This window comes from Haemaphysalis longicornis, unplaced genomic scaffold (genome assembly GCF_048455015.1).
Source record: "Haemaphysalis longicornis isolate Haplotype H1 unplaced genomic scaffold, Haemaphysalis longicornis Haplotype H1 scaffold_1, whole genome shotgun sequence".
In the NCBI taxonomy this organism is placed as follows: Eukaryota; Metazoa; Arthropoda; class Arachnida; order Ixodida; family Ixodidae; genus Haemaphysalis; species Haemaphysalis longicornis.
Window position 1 is genome coordinate 297325844 of NW_027526203.1, and position 16230 is coordinate 297342073.

A 16230-nucleotide genomic window follows, 5' to 3' on the forward strand; every position below is an offset into this window, starting at 1 on the left:
TCAACAAAGCCAAGGCGCAGGCCGAATTAACACACCAAGGCGTGCCCTCACTGCATGGGACATGTGGAACCCACTAACCCTAACCCCCTGCACCTTCCTCACTCCACTTGATTGACAGGACAACTCGAAAATGAAGTTGACGTCTACACAAACGCCAGCCTAAGTTCAAATATCACCAGACTGGCCTAGATGTGCCTTTCCTTTCCCATTTAGACACTTGGTCTCCCATTTCGATACATTTTACTAGATTTTTTGTTCAAAAAAAGAAAAAAGAATGCATTACCAGATCATTGAAAAAATGTGCAAGCACCTAGTCTCTCTCCCCTATGAACTTAAGGTTCAGCACACCTTGCTCCCACTTCAAGTCTGTAACAAAGCATTTCTCGCATGCCTTTTGTACACCAAGCCAACCGTACTCAGTCTCTGTGGTTACATTAGTTTGCGTCAAGCGGTGGCATTAGCTGCTGCTTTCGCCATCCACCAGTATGGGCATTTTGTTGCAGTCATTCCCATTCACTTTCCTTTTGCAACACATACAAGGGGCGACGGGAGCACAGGACCCATCCAGACTGCATGCGACGGAGCGTCTGCAGCAGGTGGCGAGCCAGACTGTTCTCCCTAGAGCCAGGAGCTAAGCTGTCGTGACACGAATTTCCCCATAGCAATAAGAGCAGTGGGGAATACAGTGCCACCACAGCCAGGCACTTTCCTCTTCTGTCGCTCTGTTCAGCTTTGCTGTGTACCAACATCTAATCTGTGATCGAAGCTTATTTTTTTCCCCCGTCAGTTCAACTCATGGCAACTATTTTTGCCCACATACAGAAGACATCAATGCTTGCAATCGAATAACTTCATTGCGAAACACCTAGGGCACATTTTATGCAAAACAAAGTAACAATAGCGGAACAATTCATTAACCATATATGTTATTACTTTTTTAAAAAAAACGAACACACCCACCACACCACCCCTAGGTAGAGAACCCAACAGCAAGCCACAGGAAGCTGTCTACTGAGGACCTGCCTAATAAACTACTTCAGACAGCAATCGGCCCCTTCTACCTACCAACCGTCGTACCTGCCAACCTAGTGACATAGAAATTCGCAATATCTGCGGACTGGGAGAAGTGGTGGGCAGCACAGTCTAAAATTATTCACGTTTTCTTCACACGTTCTCATATTTTCAGAACCATACATGAAAACCGTCAGTGTTGAAGAGTAATGAGCAGCAACTTCATTGGGAAGGGCAGCAAATTCGGATATCCAAGATTTCGAGAACACTTGGTAGTGCTTTCGTGGCTTCCAGCCCGCCTTTGCACTGCGAAGCACCCACCGCAGTCGTACCACGCACAGGACGCGGCAGTCATACAAAGAGCGCCACGAACACAGAAGTCGTAACCGGCCCGTGAACAACATGCTATAGCAGGCTTGCCAAGGTAGCAGCGAGTTCACCCCGCTGCGTAGCCCACCTCGAGAAGACGACAGAAATCGCAGCTTCGCAGATGGTGATAACAAGACTACGTATTGCTTTCTCGTGGCGGCGCAGGTTCCCCAGTGTCGTTTCAATAGATGGTCCGTTTTTTCGAAAATTCGTAAAATTTCAGGCAGGATTCGTAAAATCGTAAGACACGTCAAAATTCGTACATTTTACGGAAAATTCGGAAGAGTTGGCAGGTATGCAAAAGTACTGGTAAATATGGCTGCCATTGGCCCCCATACTTTTTAAAGTGAATGCATATATGCCTCAAGGCTAGGAATCGAGCACAAACTTTTGTACGCTCAGTCCGGGTTGGAATCCAACACAGGGCTTCAAGGTACAAGACAAGCACGCTATTCCTATGCCACAGCTATTCGACGGTCCTGGCCGACTATGTGTGCCTAGTGCGTGCATCATTGGCCATGTGACAGCGCAGCCAATGGGGAGGAGGTACATGCAAAGAATGGGTGCACCCCAACCACGGAAAACACAGATTCTGGGGAAACAGTGGGGTGAAGTGACGCCAGTCTACCTGTCGAAGTGATTCGCATGTCTCGTGATGAAAGCGCTTTTACATTGGCCATACCACAAGTTCCTGTACAAGTGAAGCATGGTCAGCCATGCAACTATGTCAACAAGGCTGAAGCACAGGTGGTGAAGAATGCAGTGAGGAGAACCAAAATAGGAAAGAACAGTGAAGACACATAAACACGAAAAGTATCCCCACAGAAGTGCTGCCCCTGAGGAGGAGGAACAAACAGAAATTTTATCCTAAGCAAAACAGAAGACAGTGGAACGGTTCACTTGCACGGGGGACACCCTGGAGATATCTTTTGTTGAAACAAGACAAATGATTCCAGGACTTCCTGGGGTTTCAACTGGCACTACCTGCAGACAACTCAATTCAGGACGCTCAAGATTAAGACATGGTTGGTAAAATGGTACAAGCTGTGGTGCACGGCTGCATTCAGTGGGCCTTCAGCCCCCTCTAAAATATTGCTCCTAAGTTGCACTAAATTTTCACCTCTCATTACTTGCCAGAATATTTGAACAACACTAGAGGCTAAAATGGTGGACACCCTAGCTCTACTATGAAAAAGCCAAGTTGGGCAAAGCATGTAATTCCCGACAGCAGATGGGAGACACAAGTGTGCCAACTGAAGGGAAGCCGAGTGGCAGCACAGAAACCCACTAAAAATGGGAACTCCTCCCACAGTGCAGAGTTCACCCAACTAAGGTAGGAACCCCAGCCAAGCACGATTTCAGAAAGCACAAAAAATGCAGACACCACATATCTCCTTTACTATCATGATCACGAAAAAAAGTACATTTTTTTTTAAATAAAAGGGGCATGTAGACAACTACCTTGAACTTTTTCAATCACGCATATAAATATGACCAGATTAAAAAAGAACACGTACCACCAAAACATTTTTGATCAAGATGGACAGCAGAATCGTCACGTTCAAAGTCCATTCAACGTGTCGGCACCACGGAGCAGGAATTAAGATAAGAGGGGAAACGAAGCTTCCTAGCGCGACCAGATAATGTCACAAGTGCTCGTCAGAGGTTAAGTTTGCGGCATCTGCTACGGGTGAAGAAACTGCACGGCCACCGCGATCGGCATTGCACTGCGCAGCCAGGGAATGAATTGCGGCTGCTATCATTTCGTCCATCAGGTGCCACTACCCTCTCCTTCGCCGTCGCAGCTACGAAGCTTGGCAGTTTGCCTTGGTTTTCATTCTGACAGTATCTGGTTGCTCGCCCGCGCTTGCCGCAACGGGCCGTTTCGCCTCCTATATATTCTTGCTCCGTGGCCGGCACTAACTAGTTCTTTCTGTGCATCCCTTCCTCATCAGTGCAAGTATTGGCATTTTGCCAATTATCGGCCATGCAGGTAACTAGCTCACCTAGCTCAGAGCTTCCCCTGCACCTCCAGAAGAATGGGTGCACGTGTCATGCAGATGACACAGCTCATGGCACAAGGGTCATTAAATGGATCCGGGTGTGCAGGTTGAACCAAACCCAGCTCAGAGCATAATTTTTGTAAGATTAATTTTCGAATATTAACACATCCGTACACTATGCAACTGTGCAGTTACTCCTTCCCAATAAACTGGAACGTTATAAAAATGCTGAATCACTTCAATCTACTCAATGATGACAACAAGAAAAAAAAATAAAGTCAAATGGAAAGTTTACTGCCAGCAGATTCTGGACACAATTATAAATGAACAGTGCATGAATTCATGACCATGTCAGTTTATGGACAAAAAAAAAGAATGCACAACAAAACAATGAACCAATGAAACAGGGAAAAAAAAAAAAAAAAAAAAAACACGATTCAACACTGCTTTCAGTGTGGCTATCTTGAATATGGCTTGCTGTTGTGTGATGAGCTCAGCTTTTCCTTGGCCGATGATGGCATCTGCAAAAAAACGCAAAGCAGGCAACTTAGTGCAAAGACTCGTGTCCTGTAGTGCCGCCGGCTAGAAACCGAGAACAGCACTTCACCCCTTCATTTTTTTTTTTTTTACAAGAGACATGGGTGCGGATGTACACAAAGGCTACCCACACATTCCAAGAGAAGAAAATTTTGTTCAGGCCACCCCAACTAGGGGTTCGACATTTTGAAGGAAAAAAAAAAAAAATTATTTCTTGTGTTGCTAAGGTAGTAAAAACACACAAGACTGCAATGACAGCTGCTCGGTGTACTCGCGCAAACCATTCCATACATACAAAATAACCAAACCCTTCTCAGTGCTTTGGTACTTTCACTCTTCACAGGCTAATCTTCACAGACTGGAGGATTACCCCATCTCACCACTGAAAAATATTTTAATGCAGGCATACACCCCATATTGATAAAACTTGTATTGTCTCCCCTGTTAGGCACATGTATGTTAGAACGCAGTAAACCGTGCTTTCTTTGCACGTGGCTATGTATATTTTGATGCAATGCACTACCAAGAAAGCAGGAGCTTTAGCTGAAAAGGCATTCTACAGGACACTGAACACTCACCTTATAGGACGACTTTTCCGACCGGTCAGACTTGCTTGAGGGCCTGTCTCCATCAGACTTACTTTCACCATCTGACTTGTCCCTGTGAGAGTTCTCTCTATCGGACCTTTCACCATCTGACCTGTCCCTATCAGACTTTTCCCGGTCTGTTGTTTTGCTTCTCTCTGAAGTATTGTTCTCCTTGGCATCGGACATAGAGTAGTCACGATCTGACCTGCCTTTTTCAGATTTTTCAGAATGATCCTTGTCAGAATTCACACGATCCAATTTGTCCCGCTCAGATTTCTCTTTATCCCTGTCTTTATCCGACCTGGTCTTATCGTAACGGTTCTTGTCAGATTTCTCTTTGTCTGATCTATCCTTGTCAGACTTGCGATCTTTATCGTACTTATCTTTATCAGATCTATCCCGGTCCCTGTCAGACTTCTCTCTGTCTGACTTGTCCCGGTCTGACCTGTCCCGGTCTGACTTGTCCCGGTCTGACTTGTCCCGGTCCGACTTATCCCGGTCCGACTTATCCCGGTCCGACTTATCCCGGTCCGACTTGTCCCTGTCCGACTTGTCCCTGTCCGACTTGTCCCTGTCCGACTTGTCCCTGTCCGACTTGTCCCTGTCCGACTTGTCCCTGTCTGATTTATGCCGGTCTGACTTGTCCTTGTCTGATTTGTCTCTGTCAGATTTGGTTTTTTCTGAACGGCTCCGGTCAGATTTGTCCTTTTCAGAACGACTGGATCTATCTTTAGACCGCTCCCTGTCTGACTTGTGCCTGTCGCGTGAGCGATCCCTGGACTTCCTATCTTTCGACTTTCCCCTAGAGCGATCTCTAGTACGATCCTTTGATTTGTTTCTTGACCTTCCCTTGGAGCGGTCCCTCGACCTACCTCGGGAGCGGTCCCTCGACCTGCCTCGGGAGCGGTCCCTCGACCTGCCTCGGGAGCGGTCCCTGGATCTTCCTCGGGAGCGGTCCCTCGACCTTCCTCGAGAGCGGTCCCTGGATCTTCCTCGAGAGCGGTCCCTGGACCTTCCCCTAGAGCGGTCCCTTGACTTTCCCCTAGAGTGACCACGTGATCTGGACCTTTTCCTGTCTCTAGACTTGTCCCTCGACCTGTCTCTGGATCGCCCCCGTGAACGACCTCGGGATCGGTCCCGAGAGCGATCACGCGACCGCCCTCTGTCAGATCGCCCCCTGGAGCGGCTCCTTGACCTGGACCTGGACCTCGAGCGATCACGTGACCTTGAACGGTCATGCGATTTTCCTCGAGACCTGCTTCTCGACCGGGACCTGCTTCTCGACCGGGACCAGCCCCGAGAATGATCAGACTTGTCATCTCTGTCTACACTGTCGCGGGAGTTGTCATCAACTTCATCTTCAGATTCTTCTTCTTCGGCCTGTGGAGGGCACTCGGACTCGGGCCTCCAAATGCACACGTTGCCATCTTCCGCACCAGTCACTACGAAGTACTGGAAGCACAGAACATGTAAGCCTTGTGAGGTAGCTTGCTCATCTTCAACAGAACAAGCATTTGCATAGATTGCATTGTAAATCTCCGATCCATAGCGCTTTTATCCACAGTGCACATTTGTAATGCTCTGTTATCTTGAAATGATTTTCATTCCCTAAGACATCAAAACATTAGGCTTTTCATTGATGAAAAATGAAAAACAGTTGCCTTTTCCGATTTTCCTTCTCCAGCAAAAACATAACCAAAAACAGTTAAATGATGTTTATGTGCGAACCTTGGTCAATGCTGAAACCCTTGGCAAGTCCCTGTGCCCACGCCAGAGGACAGAAATGAGCTCTGGTTGCTCCGTGACGTTCCATAGAAGCCCCAGGCCCCTGCAATACAAGTTCAGGGAAAGAAAGAACGCTACTAAGTCAAGTACCAAATTGGACAGACACTCATTATGAATGCACACCTGTAGGAATGCAAAGGGAAATGTTTGAGTAATGCTTCTACACCAGCACAGCAAGCTGAATGCGATGTCGCAGGCATTCCATGTGTTTTATACGAGCACTTTGCAAGTAACACATCTAGCACTGAGGTGTTAAAGGAGCCATGAAGAGAAAAGACACTTTGTTTAATTTGAAAGAACTAGAATTCAGTATCTCACTCCGCTTCATTACAGCCACAAAAGATGTTTTTTTAACGAAAAAAAGTATTTAAATTTTCAAATTTTGTGCCACAGTGACGTGTTATGAGCAAAAATGATGTCATACGGGCCAACAATAAAACATTTTCAGTGCGTTAACTGCATGTTAGCATTCAAGTGATGTGGTCAAATGGCACTAGAGGCCCCATTACAGACGTCCAGTCATATGTCGTCGCGACAGGTCAGTTAGGCGGCCGCCAATCGCACAAACAAGGTTCCGTGACGCCACAGAAAAGTTGCGGGAAATTGGCTAGGGGGTCGCGACTGCTTCACACGTTTTCTTCCATATCTCCGTTATTTGTTCGAAGATTGCGATGATATTGGTATCATTGTTATCGGGACTAAGCAGTCTTTCTAATAAACCCAACTTGTATTTTGTCTTCATGGCTCGTTTAAGAGCCATTTTACCTCTCCAGTAAAACCTAACCAAATCAAATTGATTTAAGCTATGCAAGCGAGTCCAGTTGCAAGGCACTGCTGCACTTTCCCTTCCTCCATGTGGCCCCTGCGCATGTCCAGGCTTTGCTTTGCAACAAAGTCACACGTTTCACTTTGCATTTTATTTCTGATGCAGTGGCACACGTCATTTTACGACTATTTTTCTGTAACTAAAACGTCATTGCCACATTTTACTTGTAATGGGGCATACAAGGCTTTCACATCTAAAACCTTACTTACCTTGGCACCGTTTTGATTTAGTCATTTTTATGCTGTCCAATAAAATACCACACCCCCTCCACTGTGCCCCATATATGTCACACAGAATTTAGAATTGGTTTTCAAGTTGCTACATCGAAATACCTCAGTGACACACGATTATCTGAACAAATATCGACCTCAGTTTTGGGTATTATTGCCCAAGCAGCTAATTTGCAAATGTAAAAAAATCAAAACCAATCAAACCCACCAGTAGCTTGGTTGTTCATAAAGAAACCACAAACTGCAAAAACACCTAACAAAGTAGTACAGAACAAGAAGTTGCCGCATCGACTACTATGGAGGAGACATCACGAAGTCTTGAGAAAACTCACTTGGAAGAGCCAGCTGTGATGTACATCTTGTCCTCAAACATGATATTATCCACAATATGGTCGATCCGTACAGGCTCCTGTTAGTAGAGGGGGAAAAAAAAAGAAAAAAAGAAAAATCTCAACTCTTAAAAAGCTCATGGCACAACAATTTCAATACAAACACTCAAGTGGGTGCACACAGCACCCAGCCAGTTTCCATATACCAGCAGTGCTGTTCAATCATACTAGTACCACATGCTATTTTTCAACCTAACTGTGATAAAATTTTGCACTGCAGCGATGCAATATGGGCGAGCACAAAAAACATAGTTAGCAGTGCGCTTGCACAATAGCAGACGAGCGACACGTTCAAAAGGAATTCAAGGCCCCACTAAAATGGCCTCCGCATGTTTCCTGGTGGTGGCTTTGGTCGTCAACCATCAATCGCACAAACAAGATTCTGTGACTTCACAGTGACGCCAGAAAGTGGCTAGGGTGCTGCCACTGCTGTATATGTTGTCCTTAATATATCCATTACAGTCCATCCCGGATATATCGAACTCTAAGGGGACAGGAAAACAGTTCGATATATCGATAATTTAAACCCAAAATATACCTATCTGAAGGTTATCTGAAAACTTCGCACATCACTGAGGGCTTTCCGAGACCGTGACAAGCGGTAGCTAACAGACTTGTTCTTCAAAGCACGGAAAATACGATACAAAGTGTGACTACTACCACACCTTATATAGCCTGAAAAAAGTGCGGGCTTGGCTCACTTCTGCATTATGAACTTCATCAAACTATCCCCAAGCTTGTCGACGCTGTCAAATAGACAAAGTATGGCACCGTCCGTTGTGCAACAGCGATGATCATGCTGAATGCCGACGCAAGCTCAGCTGCGGCAGGCAGTTGGGTACCTTTGTTGGAGGTGCTAGAAGAGTCTGCATTGCACGTCTGCCATGACCTCTGCATAGTTGTGATCCTCGTCGTCAGGAATTAAAATTCTCATGCTGTTTCCCCATCCGGCATGATGCCTGGGAATGCTGACAGCCCTTAAAATTCACCATCGAGGCACTCAACTGAGGCACGTGGTCGTCTTTAGTGTCCAAGAATTTCTCGTCTGGGGCCACCACCAAGCCTGCTTTGTGAAGCAGTTTGCCACTGTGGTTTGCTTTGTGTCGTTCCAGGCATTGGTGAGCGTCTGCGTAGCTCCAAGGAGGTCAACCTTGAGCTCAACTCCCAAACGAAGGTTGGTCTGCACGAGTCGTTGCCTGTATCCAACCTTGAAAGCTTTGAAAACACCTTGGTTGAGAGGCTGCAGTTCTGATGCAGTGTTGGCCGGCAAAAACTTGACTGTAATGTTTTTCAACGGGTTGGTGATGGGATGGGCCAAACAGTTGTCGAGAAGAAGACAAACTTGGCGACCGCACTTAGTTCGCCTGTCGTCCACGCTTTCTTGTTGGACACGTAGCGAACCGGAAGGCCCTCATCTTGCCGATATCAAACGGCCGAAGCACGCACGAGCCACCCATAGTTGCAGCGAGCAAAACGGAGATGTGCATCTTGCTCATTCTTCTGCAATGGCATTTACTGCCCTTCAGGTCAACACCTTATTTGGCAGCATCTAATAAAACAGCGGAGTTTCGTTGGTATTCATTACCCGCAACAGTGTAAAGCTGTCGCAACTCCCTGACCATTCTTCAAACAACCACCTTGCAATGTTATTGTTGCTACTAGTCGCCCGAGAAGGTCTCCCCGATGATGCTGTAGCGATTTTTGAGGCGTTGCTGCCATCTGGCACCTCCAGTGAAGTCAGCTTCTCCCAATGCTGTGGCAAACCACTTCACTTTTTCCACGAGTATCAGGCCGTTGAGAGGAGTCTCCAAGAACCAAGTAAACAGGGCTTTCTCAACCTTAGTCACGCCCCGGAACATGCACACGACACACTCCAGAATTTCACCTTCATGCCAGCTTTGTTGTGCACTTTTGTGCTCAAAGTGCTGCAAAGAATTCTGAATGCTGCTGCCACCAACAACTTCTTTTCCCCAGTCTCCACCTGTTGAATGATGTCCACCTTTGTTGCCAAATCAAAATTTTCATTTTTTCACGTCAATGACTCCAGAATGTGTGAAACATGCACGACGACACATCAGACTCCGTGTGCCAGCAGAGCCACCAATGGCAAAGCGCAGTCACCGCTCAAGTAGGTTTAAACACGCAGAAACGGAGCGCCTACTGCCGGTTGTCCCTCCTTTACTGCCTTTTGCACCCTCCTACTCCCCGCGTTCTCGTTACCATACGAGAAGGTGTCAAAGGTCGCTCAACCTGTGCAGCGGCACCTCCCCAGGGGTGAGACAGCTGAATCAGATTTGGGAGCAGTTTTTGGAGCAGTGAAATCTCGATTTTGGAGCAGAAAAACCTTGATTTGGAGCAGAAGAATGTCACCTCAGGAGCCTAAAAAATCAAACTTTTGGTTACTCCGGGGAGAAAAGTGCACTTTTTAATCTGTTTTGAACGTACATAACACTGATACAGCAGTTCAATAAAGTTTTTTTTCTATTCTACAGTGTAGACCGCGTATAACGTACCGTATTTACACGATTGTAAGTCGACTCGAATGTAGGTCGACCCCCACAAAATTGCATCTCTCAAAAAAAAAAAAAAAAAATGCAAGCGCCGCCTAGAAAATCGTATCACAAAGAGAAGCTCTACCGTCAACCCACACGGCGTTTCTACCCTACCATCAATGATCGATGCTCCCACAAGAGCCGTGCGCTCGCGGTATGCGTGGTAGATGTTAAAAAAGAAAAGCTTTTGTAAAAGCACCCGGAAGAGCACACCCGGGAAGAGCACACCCGCGGTGAGATGTCAACCATCGAAGCAAGCGGCAGCGTCCACAGCCACGCGATAACAAAACAAACAACATGGCGACTGATGGAAGCGGCCGCGCGCGATTTACTAACCTCCCACCATCGCGTCGGCATTGCGCGGGCAACTTTCTCACGCCAGCGTCGACGCTTCCGCGCGCGCGGCAGCTTCTGCTGCTTTGAAGTTCTACCGTTCTACCTCGGTATGACGCGTGACAAGCGCAGCAGTGGGAGCAGCCTGACGACTTGCCTTAGCCGGCTGGCGCCGCCGATGTTTAGGCTTACCACGGTGGCGGATATTTGATTGGCGCTGTCCCTAACGCCGTTTTGGACCACATTATCAGCTCCTTTCATGCACAAACGTCTTCGTTTGTGCCTTCAGTGATATCTTAAAGAGCGGTTAAAAGCGGTCGCTGGAGCTACGCGCACCTCTTCGCGGCTGGTGGCGCCGCCATGTTGCCGCCGCCGATCGCGTAGCGCGCAGCATGCGGGTGAAATTCGCGGCAGCGTCAGCGCGGCACATTTCCGCGAGCAGAAAACGCCCCATGCGGTTCACACTGTAGACCATAACCACGGGAACGAGGGTGCAAAGCTGTCCCCACCTCGTAGCACCCCCGATTTCTCGTTTCTCTTGCCGCTACTAGCGGTAGACGGTTCGACTTCGATTCTAAGTCGACCCCCCAACATTGGATTGTCAAATTTGAAAAAAAGGGTCGACCTACAATCGTGTAAATACGGTATGTCGCGGGAGCCGCCAAAATCCGCACTATAAGCGGTACCGCACTATAACCAAAACACGCGCGAATTCCCCCACATCGCCACCTATATCTCAAGTCAACCTATATTTATCATCACTCAAACGCACAGCACTTAAAAACGAAGGCACGGTCTATATTTCGTATTATTTTTAACATCAGCCGCTGCTGCAGGGCAAAAGCGCAGTCTCACAAACGGCGAGCGCGCCTTTAACTTCCGTTGTGTTTGTTTTGAGACCATGGCTGCGTTTTTAGCGTCTATGAACAGATGCCGCAAGACGTGATAAGAACGCCAGCGGGATTTTTTTTTTTTTTTCCCCCACCTTGTGTTTACGATGCCGAAGGCGGCTGCTTATCAGCGCAACGTACTGGTGGTGGAAATCTTCGGCTTCGCGCGGCTCGAATGTTCGGAAAGGGAAAGAGCGGTGGCTTATCTGCAACAACGTTCTAAAGCGTGAACTGCGTGGTAGATTTGGTATCGCGAAAACGTGCAGTGCACGCCAGCACGGATACAACTGGCGTGGTGTGGGCGGCGCGGTAAAAGGCGGCAACATGGCGTCGGCACTGGCCGTGAAGCGGTGCAGGCAGTTCCATGGCGACCGCTTCTAACCGCTCGCTGAAATGCCGCACGGGGCGCAAGCGAAGATTCTCATGCAAGAAAAGAGCTAATAATGTGGGCGAAAAGTGGAATATAAACTGCCATCCACGCTGCTTGTGAAAGCGCCCATGAAAAAATACCGCGGTGGTAAGCCTAAACATCTCTGGCGCGGCTAGCCGGCTCGGAGCGCTTCGAATCTCCCGCCATTAGGTACGCGTCTCCCCATTGGTGCAAGTCGTCAGGCTCCTCCCACTGCTACGCGAAGAAGCCATCGCGAGCGCGGAATCGTCGACACGAGCACGAAAAAAACAAAACAAAAAACAACAAAAAAAAACTCACGCGCAACGCCGATGTGCACGATTCGTGCGCGAAAACGGGCCATGCGGTTCGCGATTAATAAAATCAACTTGCCGCGCGCGGATGGGGAGTCTGTCGCTATCTTCCGAGGTGCATCAATCAAGGTCAGTTGTGGTTATCAGGCACGCGCGAACTAAAGGGTGCCTATTTTTTTTTCTTTGGGTGTCTACGTTAGAGGAGGGCAAGGGGTGCACGCTGCGTCAGATGGCCGATTTCATCCTTTCTTTTTTCTTTTGCTACCCTAAAACGATGCCTCAGCTGCGCCGGTCGATCAGCAGACCCGCCGAAAAACCGCACTATAAACGGTATTGTGCTTCGGCCAACCGCATCTTTAAGCGGTATGCTTATGCATTGAGTTCTATGGGAGGCAAACCGGTGGTCGCAAAAACCCGCGTTATATCCGGTCCCGCACTATAAGCGGTTGCGTTATAAATGGTCTACACTGTACTACCTTTTCGCAAACCATTTTTAAATTCTGAGGCTCTATACATAGATAGCGTGGAGCGCTGTTGGAAATATGGAATTGAAAAACTAAGCAATTTGAGAGCATTTTTATTATCATGTGAATGCAGAAATTATTATTTTTCTAATCCCAGGCTGGGCTTTACACACAAGTGTAGAGCCACGGCAAAAGTTGCGCTAAACGAGGTGACAGTCGTCGCACCCCACCAGCTCTCCCATTTTAATTGCCAATGTGCACGTTCATTACGATCGTAATTTGAGTAATGTTGGTATATTTTTCACTTCAGATAGATGAACTATTATTACTAGCCTGCAATAATAGCCCGTCCTGCTATCAGACACTGCTTGAACATTTTGCGGCGATGTAGCCTGCGCCGCCACTTCTGCAGTGTCGATCGTCCCATTACCACCGCTCGCAAGCTCGCTGTCAAAGGCAGCAATAACTCAGCGTTTTATAACACCGCAATGAGTTCGAAATTTCACTTCAAGCACGCACCGCGCCTCACACTCAAGGTCGAAACTCGGCGAATTCGCGGGCACCACGTTTCTGATGAACTCCCGTCTTTCGAGTCGCGCAACTTCCTGAACTGACCAAACGACTAAATGTAAACCCAGCCAGCCTCATAACCAAAACCACGGTAAAAATTGGCGAAGAGCACTCTGCCTGAACCACAAGCAACTGCTTCGCTCGGCGGCCATGTTTCCCAATCTTCTCCACACCAAGATGGCGGCGCCCCGTGATGGCGTTCTGGAGATACGGCGCTCCGAAAATTGCTGTTTTTTCATACACTTGCACAAGTAGTTTGTCGCCTCAGTACACATAAGTATTTTTTCTACAGGACTTTGCAATGGTTTTGGATTGGAAGACTAAAATCTCACAGAATATAACATGTGTAACCCGACATTGTGACTTTCAAAAAGACTATCTCGGGGAAAATTTATGCGGGTTTTTTATTAAATGGTCAATCGATTAAACCTTTACAAACAGCATCACCTTTGTGGTGCTGAAAAATTATGCCGTCAGTAAGCATTTTTCCCCACCTAAACTGATGGGAGCGTTACAATCCTTGGCTCTCAGACTGTTTTGGAGCAGTTTGGCGCAATTTTTGTGAATTTCAAGCTTTTGGAGCAGCCCGGCGCAGGAAAACACATTTGTATCAGAACTGCGCAATATGCGCAGCTGTCTCACCCCTGCCTCCCTCTCACCAAGCGTGTGCAAATAGTCACTGGCTGAACCAGGTCAGGAGAAGCACATTGCAGCGTGCCATTCGATTTATCAGATCTTCTGGTGACTTGGAGTTCGATACATGAGCACAACAGCGCTATACTTTTGCATGGGATTTCCAAGGGGATGTTCAGACTGTTTGATATACCTAGGATCGACTGTATTTGTTCAAAGTTGGCGATAAAATTGGTATCACTGTTATCAGGACCAAGCAGACTTTTTCAATGAACCAAACTTGCATTTTGTATTTATGGCCCCTTTATTAATGGGTTCTGAAACATGAACATGGTGCAACCATGAAATTTACCTTAAAACTTCTGGAGCAACATTTAACGAAAGCAAAGCAGTAGCCCACACATGCACTGCAGAGCCCAAATACATTGCGCATTGTTACAGTTTATGCGCACCTAAGAACGGAGATATACATTACCCTTTACCAAATTACATTAAATTTCGGTAAATTTCATCGAATCAAAATTCTCCAGTTTCTTGGTTGTCAGGCTCCCAGAACTCAGCCGGGCTTGCGAGTCACTAACACTGCCTGTGGTGCAGAATTTACTTGGTGTTTACGTACACCAGTATTTACACTGCCATTTACACACAGAGCTAGCCCACACTCCTAGCAGCGATGCCTGTATTATTCTACTGCAGCTAAGAAGGGGTGTGTACCCACAGTACCTAATAAGAATGGCAAACAAATTTAAAAATGAGGGAGGGGGCAAGTTAGCTTGCACTTACGGTGAAAATGGAGGTCAAGTCAGATCTTGTTATGACCTTCCTTGGACGGACCTAAAAAAATCAATGAAACAGGGATGAAATGCAGACGCCAAACTTGGCAGACTATACATGCGTTAATCAGATGAATCGTGTCTAAGAGAAAAACATGCGTACAGTAATTACCTTTCACACTATCCTTTTTGCCATCCTTTAAAATTGCCAAATCTGCTCAACAGATATCTGCTTTGGTGACAAGTGTCTCAATAGGAGAAAAACGTGATACTTGCAACAAAGCAGAGTGGATGCTAATGACTACAGTAAAACCTCGTTACAAAAGACACTGTTAACAGAGACACTTGAATGAAAACGGCTTGGTTGCTTTTCCAATGTTTGCCATGTTAGCAACATCACATACAAGACACTGGTTACGAGACGTGTTTCCCGGGTCTCCTGAGTGTCTCTTGTAACGAGGTTTTACTCTGCACAACCTTTTTACAGCACCAGATTAATTACCATAAATGTACAAATTTAATTAAATACAGTCTACGCTCGTTACAGCAGATCCGGCAGCAACGGACTTACAGTTACAACAGATCATTTCTATTGGTGTGTTTGGTCCCCATACATAGTAAGTGCAGAGTGAACTCTGCACATAACGGACCGGGCTATAGCAGACTATCGGCTACAACAGACTAAATTTTAGACGAAATTGTTTTGACGAATGATAATAGCGGAATCCTGCAATGGCGGGACCCGGTATGCTTTTTCTTTGTTTATTTTGGCGAGAGAACTACTGTCTGGCAACATTGTCTTTTTTTGGTGTGTGTGTGTGTGTGTGCAGCCAGAGGGCGTGAGCAGCCAGGTAGCTGATTTCACTCTCGGATAAATTAAGCATAATTGAGACTGTCAAACATGGCGGAAAACAGACCAACATCACCAGAAGTACAGGCCTGCCTAAGCAGACAGTCCACTCGAACATCAAGAACAAGGCCACTGCCAGAAAACTCCCTGAAGACCAGCGCTTTCAAATATGCGAAGGGCTGCACCCGGAGGTTGAGTCTGCCCTAGACTTTTTTTTTTTTTTGTAATAAAGAATTCTGTTTCAGTGCAGTTCGGTATTCATTATTCCCATGCATGCATAGTTCCCATTCCATTCGATAAAAAAAGGTAAGGAATGCCTCAAGCGGGGGATGCTTCCCATCCACTGTGTGCAATCCGCCGCTGGCTGTGCACAGTCCAACTGGTGCAACTTTCAATTTCACAGCAGCCTTTCATTAGATTATTTCGTATCAGCTGTTTTACTGACCACACTAATATAATTAAAACAGCGAAAGCTGCCTTGGAGGAACATCAGGTCGCGATCCGAATTGTGTTCGGGTAAACCAGCCTTGTAGCATTCATATGCCATACTGGTCGAAGTTCTTGTTCAGATACTGCATACTTCAGATACAGAGGATATTGTTTTCCGGATGAAGAGGGTCCGTTGTAATGAGCATAGACTGCATATCTGTAAAAACAAGCTATAAAAGGCAGACTGAATCATGTGAGATAAGACAACTCGAATACAATTAGGCATTACACTACATC

The 16230-nt window shown here is 46.8% G+C and overlaps 1 protein-coding gene across 2 annotated transcripts in view; it reads right to left on the reverse strand.

The window, feature by feature from the left end:
• Positions 1 to 3656: 3656 nt before the first annotated feature.
• Positions 3657 to 16230, reverse strand: part of LOC144148701 (uncharacterized) — a 46526-nt gene continuing 33952 nt past the window's right edge. For both annotated transcript variants that reach the window (XM_077680219.1, XM_077680227.1), the window contains exons 9-13: positions 14665 to 14715; positions 7681 to 7757; positions 6236 to 6335; positions 4499 to 5959; positions 3657 to 3904 (exon numbers count right to left, since the gene is read on the reverse strand). In XM_077680219.1, coding sequence (XP_077536345.1) covers positions 3842 to 3904; positions 4499 to 5959; positions 6236 to 6335; positions 7681 to 7757; positions 14665 to 14715 — 1752 coding nt within the window. In that variant the 3' untranslated portion in view covers positions 3657 to 3841. The remainder of the gene's footprint in view (positions 3905 to 4498; positions 5960 to 6235; positions 6336 to 7680; positions 7758 to 14664; positions 14716 to 16230) is intronic.